Here is a 17521-nt window from a genome sequence, read left to right on the forward strand (position 1 = left end):
ATATTTTAAACTCTTTTATTCATCTACTCGTGTAACTGACAAGGGTGAAACATTACGTTTTAAATTTTTTACCGATATGTTGAAATAGTGCATTTTCTATGATGAAATGCAGAGAAATTAGTTAACATGGATATCACACAGTGCTAATTATACAGTCGAGTACTGCTGAAGACTAAGTAGTTGAAGAGAACAATTAAGATGTTCAAAGATGAACAACTGAAGTTATGAGAGTAGAACCAGAATTCTTAGAAAGAAAATCTGCTTCAAAGGAACTACTTTATATCAGAGAACAACGATCTCTGATGTGTGGTAACTTACACTCACACATCCGTCCCAACAGCTAATTTTTAATGAAACAACATATAAACTTTGTAGCGAGCCATCATCCATAACAGCATTTCATGCCGTTTTACCAAAACAAAGAATAAAAACAACGAGGTTATTTTGCTTTTATGGTTGAAACCAGATGCAGTCTTTGCAGAGGACTACTGAGAAGTACCAATGAACTGAAGGGAAACTGATCTAATTAATGTTCAGAAACTCCTTAGTAAAATGTCAGGACATAAAATCTTTACATAACGTAAACATATGTTTAAATATTTGCTGTGAGTATAACGGTACAGCTTCTCTCGGTTCATAATTAAAAATACATAGATACATTCTGTATTTGTATGAACAACATTGCAACCAAACTTTCAGCTCACGAACGACCATCTGTGATCGATTCTCTGCAGAAAGGAAGCCAAAAGGATAACATAAGACGTGTTACACAAGTATCCCACATTACACATCAGAAGATCCGCAAAGATGGACCAAAAAATAAAAAAATAAAACAACTCAGCAACCCCAGAAAGACATGAAGACAGAATGTAGTAGGTTACAAAAAAAAAAAAAAAAAAAACAGCAACAATGTGTCACTTTGAGCACCACCAGCTCTGGTGCAGAGCAGCTTCTGGGAGGAATTCTTCCTGTGTGTGCATTAGTATGAAGGACGAGCGCTTGCACAGCACTCGTCAGTGTGCACACATGCAAGCGGTAGCATATACACGTGGGACATGAGTTCCCTTCACTAAGGAGTGCTGCTGTCCCAAAGCTCAGTAGTACAATGTAAATGCCCACATTTCCAAATACAGCTGCTGTTTATGTGGAAGAACGTAAAGGCAAAACACACTCGCCTATCCTAAGAAGACTGTTAACATCATTATTGACTCATTAGTCTCAGCACAAAGAAAGCATTTTGTTTTTCAAGGCAAAACAATTATCAGGCACAAAGCAGCAAAGAGCTGGATCCTGTCCACACTAGTTTACCTGCGCTAATAGATATTCTTCAGTTTGAACCTCGTCACATGACTTAAGAGGAACCCCCCCGTAACAAACAGGAAGACAAACACAGTCCCAGTAATTCTGGTCCTGGTGGGGGGAAAAGACGCTGACTGTATAATGTGTATTATGTTTTAGGGTTAAATTCCCCATTTTTTTTTCTCCAGTAGCAGCACTCAAGTGTGTTTAAATCTCAACATGGCTTTTTAAAATGTTTTTTTTCTGAAATGGAAAGTGGTAGTTCTGTCAATGAAAGAAATCATGTTTATAGTTTTGCAACATAAAACTGATTATTATAAAAGTGTTATTCACTTAAAGCGGCGCGTTTAAGCTTTTCCTTTTTTTTTGTATATATAAAATCGCTACAGCAGTGGATATTTATAATAATTCTACCCAAAGTTTCAAATAAAAATGTCAGCGAATGCAAACGTCATCTCTGTGAGCCAAAACCTCAGCGTTAGACTGCTCTGAATGTTCAGTTATCAAAAGGATTTTCTACTCCTGGGGCTCGTCTCATTTAGAGAAGATGTCTTTGTTATAATCATCACGAGTGTCGCTCTGAGTGAAGAAACCACGCCCACTTGTTATCAGCAAACACTTAGGGAGGTGTGACCAATCAGAAGAAAGTCAGTTCCAATGAAAGGGTGCTAAAAATGGGTCATTTTCTAACAAATTGAGATGAACTGAGAGGCGGCTCCAAGGCTCAGTATCACATAAATAAAGATTATTTTGAACTGTGAATAATGCAAAGCTACTCTATAAGAGTTTAACAGTAACAATACAGAGAGCAGGTCCTCCTTAAGTAAAATGAAAAAAAAACCAAAACATGCAATATCATTGCAATCATTTCATTACTGAAAAAAAAGATAAAATCAAATGTTTGAAAGAGTAATTAGTTTTTGATTTCTATTTCAACTTGTGATTTTTACTGAAGCCTTGAACAGGATATTAAACATTTATTCTTTTGAGCCATGCGGCCCATTCAGGAACATTTCCTCACACATACAAACATCACAGATAATCTGTTCTGTTCACTTTGGCACTGTTCTACTGACCCAGAGCTGATCTCAGTGGAGGCAAATAAAATTCTCAAACGCAAAATTATGGCAATACCTTCATCTTACTGCTGAAGACAGATATTTCACTTTACTGGAGATACATAAAAGACAGTATTTGGGATTTGGGGAAATGCGCTCATCTGCTTTGTTGCTTAAATTCAGATCTATGCTATGCAGCAGGAAAAATATGAAGTGAAAGTTAGCAAACGGTGAGCTTAGCTTTAAGACTTGAGGCTGACTTTGTCCATCTAAACTTCTAAATAATAGCAATAAATGTCAAAATGTTCTTTTTTTTTTTTTAAATGGAAAGCTGTCAGGTAATTAGCTCTAAACTGACAGATTCCCTGTTACATTACTCGAAAAAAACGGAAGGAACTGGCTGTAAGTCATGTCATGTTTGCACGCCAACAGGCTCCTGGTGGTGAAGAATTAGGTCTTGTGGAAATGCATCTAGTGATTTCTACTTATGACAATAACGGCTCCTTTCAAAGGAGTGGAAGAAAGGACCGTTCATTGATAGATGGTAACGATGTTCTCCTTATTAGTCTCCTTACATTTTCGATTTAAGTCAGATTCATGTCATAAGTGAAGAAAAAACAAAAAGATGACGTGCACACTGGATCTGTAATTACAAGCTTAACAAAGGCCAAAACCACAAATACTAAAGACACAACCAAACAAACAAAAAAATCTTAAAAAAAAAAAGTGATAAAAGACACAGGAAGCAGAGGTGCCATTTTCACTGTTCACAATCTCTGCATGTGTAGTAAGGCAAAATAAAATCTGAGGGTATTTTTAAGCGTTTTGCTTTCGTCTGGGGAGGTTACGAGTTGGCAACATGATGGCAGGGGGCATGTACGCACAAGTTTCTCCTTAAGGAAGACTTGTGATCCATCTTGACCGACCCGCTCTGTATTTTCCGGGGTTGTTCTGGTTCACGCCACTTAAGCAGCAGAGTGATTCATCAGTCGTCAATATCCTCATACACATCATCATCAAAAGGCCGCGCAGAAGACAGCTGCAGTCTGTGACGGGAGTACTTGAGCTGAAGGAGGTCTCCAACCTCACTGATGACGTTCAGCGCCTGTGGAGACATTTATACAATGAAGAAGAAAAAAAAATGCTGTCAGTCTGAAGGCCAACATGAAGAGCGAGGACGTTTACAGATGCAGAGACACCAGCCTCGTGAAACCAAATTGTAAACTGGGGCCGAAGCAGGAAAGATCTCTGGTTTGAACTTTTACATTTTTCACTTCTATTACCTGGGTGTTAGAGCAAAGTGATGAGTTCATACAGACACGTCTTCCAAACAGCAGCAAATCGTCATTCTATCTAAAGCCCTACAACTAAGGGGGACATATTCACTCTGAGCGCATGAGCTCTGGTTAATGCAACTGAAGTGCTACAGTTCAAGCTGTTATAGCATAAGGTCGACAATAATTACACAATGTAGGGATGAGTATATATATTGCTGAAATTTTAATGTGGTTTTGCTTTGTTGCATCATGCATGTTTGTTTCATCAGTTTTAACTTTAAGCTTCATCAGTAGATTTCTGCTCACTTGAGGTCAGAGCAACAAGCTGCAGAACAAACAACCTTTTAAAAAGTTTTAAGATTCAATACTGTCAGCTCAAAAGCACATTAATGGATTAATTGGCATAAATCTGGACTCCCGTTTTTATGAATCTACAGTTTCCTTTTTAAAATTAATATTTCTCTCTCAAGATTGCAAATGCTACATTTTGTTCACCAGCTATTTGTTAAATCCCTCAGTCCTGCAGCACACAGCTGCTTTTCTGAAATAGGAAACGAGATTTATTGTCGCACATCTCACACTGGTGACATTAACCAGGAATAATAAAGTAACAGGCTGGAAAAGAAATACAAGAGGAAAAAAAAAAAAAAGTGGAGAATTTCCAAAAATTCAGAGTAAAGTTAGATTTCTCCCAGTGCGTCAAAACCTTATACAACGCGTTTTTGTTCTGAAATTAGAGCTGTGGAGTAACATGCATGCGTGGAGTACATTGTTCCCATTACACCAGATGTTTATTCACCAATTCCTGGACTTATGCAACTTTGGATAAGTGACTATTTATGGGGCTTGAGGAGTTTTTCAGTGTTTCAATGTGTGTAGGTTGCCAGTAAAGCAATATATACCTTCTGTTTATGGTAAAGCTTTGTGAGGATGACAGATGGGCTTTGTATCACATCTTAAAGTATAAAAGGAACTGAAATGCTTTATTGCAGTCAAATCATGAGTATCTTTCTGTGTCGTTTCGGCCAAATATTAAGTTGGTTCATCTCCTTAATCAAGTAAGGCTTTTCAGGTAGACTAGAAAAAAAAATAAAATGAAATAAAAAATATATATTTCATGGAAGAATCAATCACTATTCTACCTCTGATGCTTTTAACATTTTGAGCCATCAGATGTCGAAGTAGCTCCTCCAAATCAACACTAGGTGGACAATTTTGTAACCGTCTCCACATTTTCAGATACATTAGTTATAACCTGACATTTAAGGTTGACAGATTATTGCGGTCAGTAGAATGAAATAACGATGGCAATAAAAGGATTTAGGTCGGGATGTAAGTGTGGGTGTGAGAGAGTGAAAAGATAATACTCTGAAAGCTCGCCAGCGGATAAAAGAAACACAAACCAAGACGACACTTCAAAGTGCATGAGAATAATACAGAGAGGAAGACTAACGGAGACAGATTTTACACCATGACAGATAAAAGCACTACGGTACAGTACTCCCACTCCTTGTCTTCAGCTTATTTTGTTCAATTTTTTGAAGTGCACCGAGAATAATAGGAAGATACCATAACCCTGGATATACAAAACTTCCTGGAGACACAGTTTGTATCTGCGCCAACTGAGCTACACACATTAGACAGGAAGCACAGGAGAAAGCTCAACCTCTGTGTGAGAGGATTTACATTAGTGTCAAAATAAGAAAAGAACCGTGGAGGATCTAAGACGGTGGCCCGTAGTGAAGAGCAAACAGGTCTGCAGTGAGCTCATTTCAGCAACGCAGAAGAGCCCTCGCTGTGAAGAGTGGGCGGATTTAGATGTGTTGTAATCAAAGCTGAACTGTCTGCACTTACACAGGCCAACACAAAGAGCAATGTTGAGGTCTACACTCAAAACACAGGGAACAAACAGTACGTTAACCTGCAGAGTGATACAGCTGACACTTTATTTTTATATGGAGCCTCTTCTGGGAGACTTTTCCTGACACTCTCTAAATCCAAGTGAGGCATTCTTGTCCTTTGATGGATTTCTGGCAATGGGATGTCAGACATTAAGCTGCAAGGGACTCGGCATGCTCTAAGTTACTCAAGGCATAGGTAGACATTTGAGGTCAAAAGAGATCATATCAGCGTCCCTCAAATTGCAGACAGTGTTTGCCCCTGTTAGACTGCTCCACTTTATTTAATGCCAACTAGATTTCTCCACTTAGTTTCAAACAGCTCAAAGGTCATTACACTGCTGTGAAACAGGAATGAACAAACTTTAGAGAATATAACTAAACAAATCAGGCCTGGCTAGTAGCAGTCAGCACCACTCAAATAAGCCTGCCACTGGTAGACTATTAGTAATTGCACCCTTCTCCTCCTTGTGAACTCCTGCCGGCAAATCTAGCTAACAAGCTACATGCTGGAAAAACTTTGACAAAAACCTGATCTGTGTGCAGGCCCAGTAATTAGCCATAACCCCTGTGGAAGTACACTTAGCAAAACACCAGTGAGCTTATTCATAGAGGCTCGGGTCTAACAATTCTGAGTAATTAGAGGAATTCGGGGAATGTTTTTCACTGAAATGTAATGGCTTCAGCCTGACCGTTCGCCTATGTGGACAGCGAGAAGTGGATACGCAAGACTAGTCAGCATCAATACATCTGCAGCTGTAGGTGCTGCAGTCTTTCTTTAAAGAAAAAAAAAAACCTGACAGCTTTTGCATACTAAGTACAAGCTGCAGAATATTACATCCAATTAACTGCCATCATCAGACATCAGAACAGAGCAGAACAGTATTTTTAGTGGTCATTATTTAGCAGGATTTAATGTCACACAGTGGTGTGTAACAGCTTCTTCTTGGTCTTAAAGACCAAAAAAAAAAAAAAAAAAAAAAAGAAAGAAATTGTCCCATTTTGAGAAATCATTGTTGACCTTTACCTATGAGTATTACCATAAAAGAATATCATATCTAGAATGTGTTAAATGAGACATGCTGAATACTAAACACGTGTTAAGGCGTCCCCGTGCCCAAGAAGTCTTCTGTGTCCTGTCTCAATGACTACCGCCCTATCGCACTTACACCCACCATCATGAAGTGCTTCGAACGGCTCGTCATGAGACACATCAAGACCCTGCTGCCCCCCCTCACTGGACCCAATGCAATTTGCATACCGCCATAACCGCTCAACGGACGACGCCATCTCCACTGCACTCCATCTTGCCCTGACACACTTGGACAAGAAGGACTCACACGTCCGAATGCTGTACATAGATTTCAGCTCAGCATTTAACACGATCATCCCCCAACAACTGATCGGAAAGCTGAGCCTGTTAGGCCTGAACACCTCCCTCTGCAACTGGATCCTGGACTTTCTGACCGGAAGGCCTCAGTCAGTACGGATCGGGAACTGCACCTCCAGCACCACCACACTGAGCACTGGGGCCCCACAAGGCTGTGTGCTCAGTCCTCTGCTGTTCACACTGCTGACTCATGACTGTGTAGCAACACACAGTTCAAATCACATCATTAAATTCGCTGATGACACGACCGTGGTGGGTCTCATTAGCAAGAACGACGAGTCAGCGTACAGAGAGGAAGTGCAGAGACTAACGGACTGGTGTAAGGACAACAACCTGTCTCTGAATGTTGACAAGACAAAAGAGATGGTTGTTGACTTTAGGAGGACACGAGGCGACCACTCACCGCTGAGCATCAACGGCTCCTCTGTGGAGATCGTTGACAGCACCAAATTCCTGGGTGTACACCTGGAGAAGGACCTCGGCTGGTCCCTCAACACCAGCTCCCTGCACAAGAAAGCCCAACAGTGTCTCTTCTTTCTGAGAAGACTGAGAAAGGCCCGGCTTCCACCACCGATCCTGACCACCTTCTATAGAGGAACTATTGAGAGCATCCTGAGCGGCTGCATCACTGTCTGGTTTGGGAGCTGTGCCATATCAGACCGCAAGACCCTACAGCGGATAGTGGGAACAGCAGAGAAGATCATCGGGGTCTCTCTACCCTCTATTGAGGACATCTACACCACACGCTGCATTCGCAAAGCCACCAGCATTGTGGCTGATCGGACACACCCCTCTCACACACTCTTTACACTCCTGCCATCTGGAAAAAGGTACCGAAGCATTCGGGCACGCACATCCAGACTGTGCAACAGCTTTTTTCCACAAGCCATCCGTCTCCTCAGCAAAAAGGGACTGACTGATAAACACGCGCACACACACACATACACTAACATTATCACTCAGCTTAACTCAAATACCTCAAAACATTGAGACTGGACTGACTAACCAACACAAAGCGCAAACACACTGACCTACACCACCAAACCATCGCACACACCAACCTGTAAATGCTCTTTTGCACAATATTATTACTAGATATATTATATATTATAATTTTTTTTGCACTAACTTGTCTTGTAGCACCTTGGTTCCTGGAGGAACGTTGTTTCGCCTCACTGTGTATTTTTAAACTGTATATGGTTGAAGTGACAATAAAGTTGAACTTGAACTTGAACTTGAAGATATTTTTAAGTGTGTGTTTACCTGGTCGAGCATGTTTTTCGAATGGCCGGCAGAGATGCAGAAGCGTGCTCGCGATTCGATGATGGGTGTAGCAGGGAAGCCCACGACAACCACGCCAATGTTCCTCTTCAGCATCTCCCTGCCAAACGCTCTGGTGGGAGAGACAAAGCTGGCTAGATCAGGTGACCCTGAATCCTCCCTTAGTTATGCTGCTGGGGCATTCCCAGCATTGAGTGTTTCTTCTTCAGTCACCTTTCTCACTCTCTGTGTTAATAGACCTCTCTGCATCGAATCGTACTTGTTATTAATCTCTATCTCTCTTCCACAGCATGTCTTTTATCCTGTCTTCCTTCTCTCACCCCAACCGGTCGCAGCAGATGGCCCCGCCCCTCCCTGAGCCTGGTTCTGCCGGAGGTTTCTTTCTGTTAAAAGGGAGTTTTTCCTTCTCACCATCGCCAAAGTGCTTGCTCATAGGGGTCATATGATTGCTGGGTTTTTCCTCTGTACGTATTATTGTAGGGTCTACCATATAACATAAAGCGCCTTGAGGCAACTGTTGTGATTTGGTGCAGTATAAATAAAACTGAATTGAATTAAAAAAACTGAATAGCAAAAATAACCGCAGAGGTTTAATAAAGAGTAGGACAGACAAAAAAAGATGGGTAAAGTCTTCTGTGAAAACATGTCTGCAGAAGCTTTACGAAGACAGACAAATTCTTCATTAGAAGAAAAAAGGAATGGTCCCAAACCTGCTTTGGTCCCAGTGTTTTGCTTGATATTTACAGCAGGATTAATTAAAGCTGCAGAGGTACAGTCCTTGTACTGATACTAAAGCATGTGTGCACCTAGACTCAGTTTCTGCAGTCAGTTTAACACCTTGAGCTCTTGTGATGTGACGTTGGGACACTGTCTACTGTCCACTGCTATAACAGAGTTTTTAAACTTGTTACCTTGATAATATTTCAGGGGAAAAACGAAAAACCCAATACTCATCAACAAATGATATAATTGATCACACTGTATTGCTCTAAGGCTCCAATTAAGAGTTCCAGCAATCAGAGCAGTAGTAAACAGCAAAGATGGAGGCTCACCCTATCTTGGCGGGCATGTAGAGCATCAAGGGTACGACGGGAGAGTCGTTGTTGCCGTAGATGATGAAGCCCATTTCTCGAAGCCTCTTGCGGAAATAGACCGTGTTCTCTGCCAGCTGCTGCACACGCTCACTGCCTAAGGATGATGAAGAAATTTGGAGACAGAGTTGATAGGAAGCACGATGGAAGTTAATCACACGGATGTCCTGCGTTCTAAGATCATCTATATCTAATCATCTAGGTTTTGTTTTTTGCAGTGTGATGACAGCCGTTTGCTTTGCAACTTTAACGTGTTAGACACACAAGTCATCACATCCTGATGTGTTAATGGACAATATGTGAATATTCACAGAGCGCTGTGATATCCACTCATCTCTGCTTAGTGTAACTTGTTACTCACACTCACTGGATATAGCAAACTCATTAATGAAGCCTGGCTGCATTTACTGCTTTATCAGTTAAATGTTTTTGTTTTTATTGTTGGTCTGGGTTTGTTAACAAACAAGTTTATTATTTGTTTATAATAACGAGTTTGTTTGGTGTAAATCTGCATTTGCATGATTTAAATTGTGTCATGCTTGTATCATTCATCTTTTATCTACCCATATTTAGTTTCGTCTGGATTTATTTTTTCTTGTGGGTTTTTAATAATTTTTCTTTACATCCACATTTTGTCAGTCACTGGTTGCAACTGATTGCAACTCAATTTTAGAGGTGATTCTCTTACCGAGGGCTGTTTACTCTTTACTAAATTTGACTTTCCTGAAGTGCAAAAAATAAAAATGAGCTCTTAATGATGCTTTCCAAAGATGAAAAAGAAACGTTCTGCACGTCTACATTTGAATCAAACTGTGTACTGTGGACTTTAGATTTTGCTTGGCGACATCTTGAACTGTTCTAGCAAAAGGGTTGAAGTTAGATTAAACAATCCATGTAGAGGAGATAGAATTGCCTCGTCTATAAACACAGATCATCATAAAATATTCCTTAACCTCTTTAATTAAATCAAGTAACCATTATAAAAAAAAAATAAAAAAATACATACATATTTATAACTGGACATCCTTCTCTCCCCCCCCTTCTACTCCTTTTCTTTATATAACATCTGGTGAAAAAGACCAGAGGCTGGCTCCAGTCCTACAATTCTTAACTTTGCAGTGACACCTGGTGGCCCATCATAACAATTACTGCTGACATAAAATCATCAGAAGTGGAGACGTCACCAAATTATAAACATAATGCAACAAAACAAATAACCAAGGACCTGCACCATTATGCACTATAGTAAATATGCAAGAACAGCCTGAAGTTTGCTGAAACTGGCCGTTTAACTTTTACATTTTTAATCCGAAACTGTTTTGCAGTTTGACGTTGCTGCAGAGTTTAGTTGTTTATCACTCTTTGATCAATCTATAGAGGAAGTTTTCTGACCTCAACATAACATCTTTGTGTGCCTATATACCAATCAGATTCAGATGTGGTCATGGACTGCAGTGCATGTGGAGTGCACTATATGCAAGTGGAAAGTGAGATTTGTCTCAACATCCAACATAATGACTCCTTAAAAGCAAAACATTTTTAAACTTTATCTTGAAATGCAGTTTTCTCACATATAAAAAAGTGAACAATCTGGACTGAGGCTTACCTATTGTTGTGCCATCCTCTCCCATAATGCACTTCATAGAAGTGATGATTTGCTCCACCACAGGAGGAGACATGGAGGTGGCGTAGACCGCACTGTGGGAATGGGAGCGCAGGTATTCGATGAGCTCCTAAACCCAGGAGACACACAGAAGACATAAGCAGATACGCATGAACAGCTGCAGTCTCTCAGTCCCTCACAACGTTGCTTGTTGCTTCCCTCTTTCACGAATATGTGAAAATGTTTTTATTTTATTTTTAGAAGCACCAGATTTACATTAAAAACCTCAACAGTCTGATAAGCACAAAGTGAGAACTGAATTTCGCTTTGCGCTCTCAAACCTGTCAATCTGCCCGTTACATTTTTAGAAGGATATGAAAGTCATTAAAAGCATAATGTGAGCTACATCCTGTAACCTGTTAACACATTCCTAAGTGATTCATGACCAATTTTCTCCGACTCCTTTGTTCTGCTTGAGGGCTTCGGCAGTTCTAAGACGCCACTACATGATGATTTAGACAAAGTGTCTTATCTTGATAACCATCTCGATAAGCAAGCTTTGTTGTCAAGAATGCAACATGCACTGTTGCAATGACTAGCACTCGTGTCTGCAACAAGTGATGCTTAGAGAGTCCATGCATCAGTGCACTCTTGAAAAACTATGAGTTTAAACTGATGTTATGCTAGAAAATGCACTCTTCCCCCCCCCCCCCCCCCCTTTTTTTTTTTCTTCAAAAAATCAAAAAATAAACAAAGAGATAAAGCTCACCCTTTTCCCTGCGATGTATCCACCTGCAGCACCAAAGCTTTTGGTAAAAGTGCCCATCATGACGTCCACGTCACATGGGTCGAGGCCAAAGTAATCCACCACACCTCTTCCTCTTGGACCCAGGGCCCCTATACTGTGGGCTTCATCTAAGTAAAGGTAGGCCCGGTAGCGCTTCTTTAAGGCAATCACTTCTGGCAGGCGCACTATGCTGCCCTCCATGCTGCAGGGAGGAAACCGGCAGAGTGGAAGGTGCATTACATCTCCTGAGGTGTTACAGCTTTGTTTTTCCCAACAAATTCAGCTTTTGCACCAGAAACTATCCACCCAACAGCTGTCAACATAGAATAAACAGCTGAAATGACTTTTGACTCAAATAAAAAAAAGTTAAACTTATTAAAAAACAAAAAAGACAGCAGAAACTGTCTTGCACGTTGCAAATGCTTTTTGTAGCACCCCATCAGACAGAATCAGGTTAGCTAACTAAGCACTGACACATTCTCAGTACAGTTTAAAGTGCTGAACCTGAATAAACCATCAGAGGAAGCTGAACCTGCTCTTGTATTTCTGGTGCAAAGACATACATGCATTAAGCACATGCATCAACAATCATTCTTAATAATCCGCCCAGGGGCTTTGGCCACAGATGGAATTGCTGCTTATGCAATAAAGTTTTTAGGTCTTGCTCAACCTGAAACTAGGAAGGAAAATAAAGGGAATTTTAAAAGTGGGCAACTCCTTTTTTTCTACTGCATAAGGCCAAAGACAATTTCAGCACAGTTGCAAAAATTGTATAAATTCAGCGCTGAGACTTTCTCCTACCAAAGACAAGATTTAAATGTACTCCCAATAGATTAAATAAGCACATCTAACAGACTTAAACGTTCTAAATATTTATTTTCCCCATGAAGTCATGTATGACATATACAGGAAATCAAAGCAGTACCTGTAAATGCCTTCAACCACTATTAGGATCTTCTTCCATGGTCTGCGAGTCCTGGGTTGGCCATGAACGATGGCTTCTCTCAACAGTTTTTCAAGGCTCTGCATATCTGACAGGAAAAAACAAAAATTTGAAGTGTTAACATTCAAAATGAAAGCTGTGGTTTTAGCAGTGGTCTTCCTTTGTATTCTACATCAAAATGCTTTCTCTTTTCCACTGACGTTGTTTTAAAGCTGGCAAACATTAGATCAGACAATCAAACTAATAAAAAGCGCTATAATTACAGACCTTGAGAAGCAATGGAAGTTTTACGACATGGCTAATGCATGGGAATAAATGCAAATAGGAAGCAGATGGATAAGAACAAATAGGAGACTCACTGTTGTGTTTAAAGACTCTGATGGTGGACCCAGATAGTCTGGCTCCCAGGACCAGAGAGGCATGGTTCAGCTCATCACTCAGGATTAGACAACCCTGCAGAAGATTAATTAGCATTAATATTTCACACATATAGGATTTGTTGCACACAATAGCAGATGGACTGCTACGTTTTTTTAGTCAACATTGTTTTTATTGGCTGGTGAGAGGCTGGAGAATCCTTTTTTTTACAATTATATAGAACAACCTCTGCTGAGAGAATTACACTGAGAATGCAGCTTGCTTTGTAGAACTGCATTGTTTCATACCTCACTGCTCTGAGTCTAACCCTACACCTTTATACCAGCAGGTCTGAATCATTTTATTAGAGCAGAAGTCTTTAGCAGTCTCACCACTGTTGGCTTTCACTTCCTTAGTTTGCTCCTTTTTCACTTTAACACACACAACCAGCCAGTCACCAGCAAGTGTTTCTTCCTGATATAAGATAAGGTGCTTGGTGTAACTGGTGACCTACAATAGCGTACTATTAAGTAAACATACTTAGAAAAGACCCATGAACATCCAGGATATCTTGCTAAAAATAAGCTCATCCTTGTCCCCTGTGTCACTTGGGGTCTTACCTTGCCAACGAGTGCTGGTATGTTCATTGAGTTAGTTGCAAATCCCATGCCGAACGCCATGGCTGATTCCACACCCAGGAACCTAGCCACCTGTTTCTCCATCTCCTCGTGTCTGTCCAGGTTACCTGAGGAACAAAAAATAAATAAATACATGAATTAAAAGAAAAAAACCCACAAAAAACATGGGAGCTTAAAATAAACGGATACCACTGAACACCTTGAAGTTCTAAAACTGACATCGATTTTTTTAGTATTGTTTATTTACTTGCTTCTCCTGGGAGATGATACCACAGAAGATCAATAAAATAAGCATAAAGACTGGAGATGGAGGGAAACAGCTACCCCAGCTTTGTTCAGGTTAAATAAAACAAGAGAACTCAAGGATCCACTGCCAAAGCCAATTCCCTATTTCACGGTTAAGATGGTGAGACAGATACAGTGAGGCAAAAAAGTATTTAGTCAGCCACCGATTGTGCAAGTTCCCCCACTTAAAATGATGACAGAGGTCAGTAATTTGCACCAGAGGTACACTTCAACTGTGAGAGACAGAATGTGAAAAAAAAAAAAATCCATGAATCCACATGGTAGGATTTGTAAAGAATTTATTCGTAAATCAGGGTGGAAAATAAGTATTTGGTCAATAACAAAAATACAACTCAATACTTTGTAACATAACCTTTGCTGGCAATAACAGAGGTCAAACGTTTACTATAGGTCTTTACCAGGTTTGCACACACAGTAGCTGGTATTTTGGCCCATTCCTCCATGCAGATCTTCTCGAGAGCAGTGATGTTTTGGGGCTGTCGCCGAGCAACACGGACTTTCAACTCCCGCCACAGATTTTCTATGGGGTTGAGGTCTGGAGACTGGCTAGGCCACTCCAGGACTTTCAAATGCTTCTTACGGAGCCACTCCTTTGTTGCCCGGGCGCTGTGTTTTGGATCATTGTCATGTTGGAAGACCCAGCCTCGTTTCATCTTCAAAGTTCTCACTGATGGAAGGAGGTTTTGGCTCAAAATCTCACGATACATGGCCCCATTCATTCTGTCCTTAACACGGATCAGTCGTCCTGTCCCGTTGGCAGAAAAACAGCCCCATAGCATGATGTTTCCACCCCCATGCTTCACAGTAGGTATGGTGTTCTTGGGATGCAACTCAGTATTCTTCTTCCTCCAAACACGACCAGTTGAGTTTATACCAAAAAGTTCTACTTTGGTTTCATCTGACCACATGACATTCTCCCAATCCTCTGCTGTATCATCCATGTGCTCTCTGGCAAACTTCAGACGGGCCTGGACATGCACTGGCTTCAGCAGCGGAACACGTCTGGCACTGCGGGATTTGATTCCCTGCCGTTGTAGTGTGTTACTGATGGTGACCTTTGTTACTTTGGTCCCAGCTCTCTGCAGGTCATTCACCAGGTCCCCCCGTGTGGTTCTGGGATCTTTGCTCACCGTTCTCATGATCATTTTGACCCCACGGGATGAGATCTTGCGTGGAGCCCCAGATCGAGGGAGATTATCAGTGGTCTTGTATGTCTTCCATTTTCTGATGATTGCTCCCACAGTTGATTTTTTCACACCAAGCTGCTTGCCTATTGTAGATTCACTCTTCCCAGTCTGGTGCAGGTCTACAATACTTTTCCTGGTGTCCTTCGAAAGCTCTTTGGTTTTGGCCATGGCGGAGTTTGGAGTCTGACTGTTTGAGGCTGTGGACAGGTGTCTTTTATACAGATGGTGAGTTCAAACAGGTGCCATTCATACAGGTAACGAGTGGGGGACAGAAAAGCTTCTTACAGAAGACGTTACAGGTCTGTGAGAGCCAGAGATTTTCCTTGTTTGAGGTGACCAAATACTTATTTTCCACCCTGATTTACGAATAAATTCTTTACAAATCCTACCATGTGAATTCATGGATTTTTTTTTTCACATTCTGTCTCTCATAGTTGAAGTGTACCTCTGGTGCAAATTACTGACCTCGGTCATCATTTTAAGTGGGGGAACTTGCACAATCAGTGGCTGACTAAATACTTTTTTGCCCCACTGTATTCACCAAGTAGAACAGCTTCCTCCTTTGCCCATGCTTCTCCTCTCCACCAAGTTTAATCACTTTCACCTTGAGATTTCTTGCATAATCGTGCTGACTGACAAACTGCACTGATCGCATTCTGCTCCAATAAATTTGCGCTTCTGTCTGGGGAGTTAAAAAAGGAACCTGTTGATACTCAGATACTTAAAGTTCACATGATATATCTTGTTTGTCCAGATCATATAACATCCAAGTGTAAAGACATCAAGTTGTGGATTTCATTATGATACATGTAGTATTTCCCACATAGAGGCACAGACTTCTTCGCATCCTGTGAGGTTATCAAAACTTTAAATATTGTCTCTTTGCTTTTGTATGAATTAAACAATCAGGATACAACATGTTTGCAACATTAACCAGTAACTGTTATATTTTGTGTTTCGCTCCATTTCCAGTATTCGTACAAATCCAAGATCCAAGCTCTACTTAAGTGGTCAATTATGACTAAATATTTTTCAACAAACAACATAATATGTTGGACATAAACTCCTATAGTGTACATAAGCATTACAGCCATCTACACTCACCAGCCACTTTATTAGGGACGTGTTCAACTATATTAAATCATTTATTTAAATGGCAACGATAACACATTTAGGCCTGTAAACATAGTCAAGATAAAATGAGCATTAGAAAGGGGAAGAAAGGTGAGTTCAGTGACTTTTAATGTGGCATGGTGCCCGATGCATTTCAGAACCTGCTAATCTACTGGGATTTTCCCACACAAGAGAAAAGATCCAGTGAGAGCAGCAGTTCACTGGTTCAAGCTGATAAGAAGGCAACAGTAACTCAAATAACTACTCGTTACAACCAAGGGAGAGATTTGCATCATAGATGTGTTTGGATGTTTCCAGCATGTTGCTGAATCTCTGCCAAGAAGAATTAAAACCTTTCTTAAGGTTAAAGGTGCTCCAACACCAGACTAATGCCTAAAATGTACTTTACAAAGTGGTCAGTGAGACTTATTTGAAAGCATTTGTAAAGACAGAAAAGTCACGGTAATTTGCAATTGGCTCAAACACCGCGCACAGATGATCATCATACTAGTTCCCACAGCTTTACTAAACTAACTGGTTTATGACATTTTGTTTACCGAGGTGAATTCAGCTGTGCTCAGTCTTGCCATTTAAGACCCAGCAGTGATAGCAAAGGTAGCGGGTGTGTCTGTGTTTTGCCATGTGTTTGTACCAATCTCCTGCCTCGTGCTCGCAACTCCAACACCGTACTTCATAGTGACTTCAGCTGCGGAGTCAGCACATGGACCTGTATTCTCAGCGAAGCCGAGGTAATTATACGAGCCCAGGTTAATCACATCCTGCACTACCCGACCCGTGTATCTGCAAGAGAGGGCGAGAGGAGAAGATAAACAGACACAGGAAACAATCAATGAGAAGAAACTAATGATTTGGGAAACAGATTGGTATAATTAATAGTAATGATTGGTAGAAGTAATTAAAAACTAGACTGAGAGGTTTGATAGCATCAGCGTGCTCTTTTTTGTTTTTCCAATCTTTCTGGTGTCTGTCTCTCCCACATCTTCTCACTTGTGTGTTTTGTTTGACTTCACGAACATTATAGATCTTAAGTTGGACCGATTTTAATATGAGATGAACGCTACATGGCTGTTTATTCTGGGGTTATCACCTTCATAATATAAAGAGTGCGAATATATATATATATATATATATATATAAATAATGTACAAAACTGCTACATATACAATTCTGTACTAAAGTCTTAGAGCCATTCAACATGTTTTTATATTTTGCAGCCAAGAACCAGAATGACGTGCAATTTTTAAAGTTGTCTTGAGGAACAATTGTCCAGGC

General features: G+C 40.6%; 1 protein-coding gene and 1 long non-coding RNA gene across 2 annotated transcripts in view; one reads left to right on the forward strand and one right to left on the reverse strand.

The window, feature by feature from the left end:
* The window catches only part of LOC146685898 (uncharacterized), a 35335-nt gene extending 26075 nt beyond the window's left edge, over positions 1-9260 (forward strand). The window contains exons 2-3 of the long non-coding RNA XR_014916871.1: positions 8218-8346; positions 8493-9260. This is a non-coding gene — a long non-coding RNA (uncharacterized LOC146685898). The remainder of the gene's footprint in view (positions 1-8217; positions 8347-8492) is intronic.
* LOC146685902 (serine palmitoyltransferase 2-like) overlaps positions 1-17521 on the reverse strand; it is a 24191-nt gene continuing 6670 nt past the window's right edge. The window contains exons 4-12 of the mRNA XM_085442197.1: positions 16881-17029; positions 13605-13729; positions 12987-13080; positions 12610-12715; positions 11667-11886; positions 10901-11027; positions 9256-9391; positions 8186-8315; positions 1-3462 (exon numbers count right to left, since the gene is read on the reverse strand). Coding sequence (XP_085298323.1) covers positions 3343-3462; positions 8186-8315; positions 9256-9391; positions 10901-11027; positions 11667-11886; positions 12610-12715; positions 12987-13080; positions 13605-13729; positions 16881-17029 — 1207 coding nt within the window. The 3' untranslated portion in view covers positions 1-3342. The remainder of the gene's footprint in view (positions 3463-8185; positions 8316-9255; positions 9392-10900; positions 11028-11666; positions 11887-12609; positions 12716-12986; positions 13081-13604; positions 13730-16880; positions 17030-17521) is intronic.

The sequence above is a fragment of the Copadichromis virginalis genome, linkage group LG19, assembly GCF_057382275.1.
Source record: "Copadichromis virginalis isolate Kocher_CV1m ecotype Utaka linkage group LG19, C_Virginalis_male_GT1.1, whole genome shotgun sequence".
Classification (NCBI taxonomy): Eukaryota; Metazoa; Chordata; class Actinopteri; order Cichliformes; family Cichlidae; genus Copadichromis; species Copadichromis virginalis.